The sequence below is a fragment of the Limulus polyphemus genome, unplaced genomic scaffold, assembly GCF_000517525.1.
Source record: "Limulus polyphemus unplaced genomic scaffold, Limulus_polyphemus-2.1.2 Scaffold5565, whole genome shotgun sequence".
Taxonomy (NCBI): domain Eukaryota; kingdom Metazoa; phylum Arthropoda; class Merostomata; order Xiphosura; family Limulidae; genus Limulus; species Limulus polyphemus.
Window position 1 is genome coordinate 196 of NW_013671175.1, and position 3,543 is coordinate 3,738.

The 3,543-nt window shown below is 33.1% G+C and overlaps 1 protein-coding gene across 1 annotated transcript; it reads left to right on the top strand.

Moving 5' to 3' along the window:
• Nucleotides 1-536: 536 nt before the first annotated feature.
• Nucleotides 537-1,822, top strand: LOC106472732 (mannose-1-phosphate guanyltransferase beta-like; the record flags this gene model as incomplete). Its single annotated transcript, XM_013933389.2, has 3 exons — nucleotides 537-587; nucleotides 887-1,069; nucleotides 1,424-1,822. Coding segments are annotated over 3 exons (366 nt in total), but the record flags the coding sequence as incomplete, so codon positions are not given.
• Between the last annotated feature and the right edge of the window lie 1,721 nt (nucleotides 1,823-3,543).

Consider the following 3,543-nt stretch of genomic DNA (forward strand, 5'->3'; position numbering starts at 1 on the left):
ATGGGTATTGTTGCTTGTTTATCTTAATATAGACTTAAGATCGACATCTTCAAAAGGAAATTATAAAAAACCTTTCACTTCGTGTTTAAAACAACAACAAGTAAATTTACAATTTGAACCCAATTTTGCATTCAGTAGTTCTTGTGAACCATAGCTTACAAAGCAAGTTTGTACAAATATTTCATGCACGGAGGACATGGGTTACACTCTATCAGTGTGTAGTATAATATCAAATGTATTGAACGATTCATATATTCATTACATGTAGGTTCATAATTGACAGGAATGGAGTGATCAAGGTATAATTTCTGATTTTTTCATTGATGTAATCAGAGAAAGATCTGTTTTGAAACTGATGTTATCATACATACTTCACACATTCATTCATTCATTTCCATACCTATTGTTAATTTGGAAAGGTAAGATTACAAATATGTCAATATGCTATGAATGTAAACATCTTTAATAATTAATTTTTAATTATGATTTTCTGTATTCAACTTGTTCTTTAGCATGAAGTACAAAACTTGTACTAGATTCCTGAGGTATCTTACTGGTACTTAGAATTTTTAGGAAATGTTCTTATAGTAAGTTGACAGTTTCCTGTGTGTGTAACTTACTTATATTTAGTTTTCAAGTTTTTTTTCAATATTCATTAAAATTATTTGTCACAAATTACAGCTTTTATTAAAAATTCTTCACAACGAAAAATATGTGTATATTTGTGAAAGTTAAAATGGAGTTTATTAAATGAAAGAACTTAACAAATCCTATTGTGCATTTTTGTGGGTTCTTTTGTTGCTTATTGTAGTTTGAATGCATTATATTCATCACTTTTAAAGGCAGAACAGTGTCATACATAAATAATATATTATTATTGTTTCAGGATCCCTCTGCTAAGATAGGAAAGAACTGTAGGATAGGACCAAATGTTACAATTGGTTCTGATGTTGTGATAGAAGATGGAGTTTGTATTAAACGTTGCACTTTATTAAATGGAGCACATATCAAATCTCACTCATGGTTAGAGTCTTGTGTTATTGGGTGGAAATGTGTTGTTGGACAATGGGTGAGTAGCTAGCAGTAGGATAACAAGGGATAAATGTTTGTAAGATTTAACTACTTTGTCACAACTGAAAAGAAGCTAGCAGTAGGGTAACAAGGGATAAATGTTTGTAAGATTTTCAGTTGTGACAAATTAGTTAAACAAGCTAGCAGTAGGGTAACAAGGGATAAATGTTTGTAACATTTTCCACTGGTATTATGAAAGTTTTTTTTTTTCATGTATTTTTATCTTTGGAAATTCAAAATATTAGGTAGAGTTTCAGTAGAAGTCATTATTTTCAACTTTATTATTTTATACAAAAATGTTTTATCTTACTATTAATTGAAGATTCAACTTAGTTTATCTTCTCTGTTTTAGGTTCGAATGGAAAATACCTCAGTTCTTGGTGAAGACGTTATTGTTAAAGATGAAATCTATATTAATGGTGGTAAAGTTCTTCCGCACAAGGCAATATCTGAGTCTGTCACAGACCCACAGGTGATCATGTAAAGTTAGAAGCTGAGTTAAAGAGTTTGTTCATGCACCACACAAAATCATTTATATACCATTCAAAAGTGCCATGGAATTAATTCAGTTTGTAAGTCCGTAATTATTCTAAACTAAAGGAAATAAACCTTACATGTCTGCCACTGGTCCAGAGTTTTTAAATCTTATTTTAAGCATTTTTATTTTGGGTTTAGTTAGTAAGTAAAGAATTTAAACCAGTTTGTGTATCATTATTATAAAAAGTCTCCAAATAAATGGAATGTAAAAGTTTCAGAAGTAATTTTCTTTGTCCATGTAATACAACAATTGTTTAAGAACAATTACTATTCATTATTGAAACTGTAACTAAACTCAAACTCTCAAACAAAACAAACCATTATTATTTCTTAGTCACCTGTTTGTTTGTACACATTACCCTAGTTATAACTTGTTTTTGGAAAAGTATTTTTCTATGTGATTACCTAAATCTTTGTAATATTGTAAATGTAATGATTGTTACTTCCCTAAGGGTTACTACATTTTTTAAAAAAATTTAAAAGCTTATAGCATTAAAAACCAGGTTTCCTTAAAGGCACTTCCTCTCTCACTTTAGCTTTAACCTGATGAAAGGTTCTCTTCTTTCACCCATCTAAGCAATGGTATGAATTCTACCTCACTTGCTCCAGTCTTTATACTCTACTATATCACCCTTAGTGATTTTAATCTTGTGACTCTCTTCACCTACATCAGTGCACCCTCTATACCCGATCCGTATATAAGCTCCCCATTATTATTTCTTATTCACTTTTTCTCTGAGGCAAAAACTTACAAAGACTGTCTTACATGTTTACTGCTGGTTTTACTTCAGCTCTGATACTACATTTGAATTATTTTGGATCTTTTAATGGGGCTGAAGTTTATTGTATATTTTTCTTGATTTTATGAAAAAAAAGTTGGAGACGTTTTTTGGAATATGAATACTCATGTTCACATCTCAGAAGGGGGAGGGCACCTTCCACTGAAGACATACAGTTCCTTATATGCTGAGGGGTAGAGTCTTACATGCAGTCTGTTTTTTCTCCTGTTGGCTATGAGGCAGAATTTGTGGGAGATCATGGGTGGACTTTGTTCAGACAGCTACTCATGAACTTCAGATGGACATTTTGCTTCTTGCACCATTTTTTTAAAACTAGTATGCCATGTCTGTCATGTTTGTATTATTTATTCTGTGGCTTATGAATCTTCACCTTTTTTATTGGGAGAAACTAGTTCATCAGATTACCTTCTCCTTACTTTTGCCAGACATTACAGTAAATACAAGTAGATTTGCAGATCCTTTGAGGGAGGGTGTTGCCATGCCTTGTCCTCCTCGTTTATTGGATCAGTGTACCTTGGCTTTCTATTGCCTGGTGAACCCTTATTTGGACTCTCAGAAGTTATAACCTTCTTATTTGGGACTCTAGACAAGATGTAACTGTTCATTTTAAACAATCTCAGTTTTCCAGAATTTGTCTGTCACTTACAACAGTTTTCCATTTTTTATCATCTTTTCAACTGTTGTCTGAGGCCTATCGTAGATCTTCTTCTCAAATTTTGAGGATGTTAATCATTTATTGACTTCCACTTTGGTTAGGTTATAGGCTTCTGCTCTCTCCTTGGTATCTTGGTTTGTTTGTTGCTGAGATATTTTGGAGAGAGATGCCTTACTGGAGGGAGTTCGCCATCTTGCATTGGCTCTTAGAGAAGCCCGTTTTCTTAGTCTATTTTGTGGGAATTACAGAATCCATGGAATTTTGAGTAGATAGGGCCTGTCTCCATTTTTCATTTTTTACACTGGCTTCTTAACTGTTTCAAAGTTCTTCTACAGGATGGTTTACTGCATCTCCGGTTCCTGTTTCCAGACGTCCTTCTCTGGCACCACAATCCTTTGGAACACAAGAGTGATTTCACCCTTACCAGCAGGGATCCTCCTCCAGGATGGAGCATAGATTTTGGTGTCAGCAACTATCTTA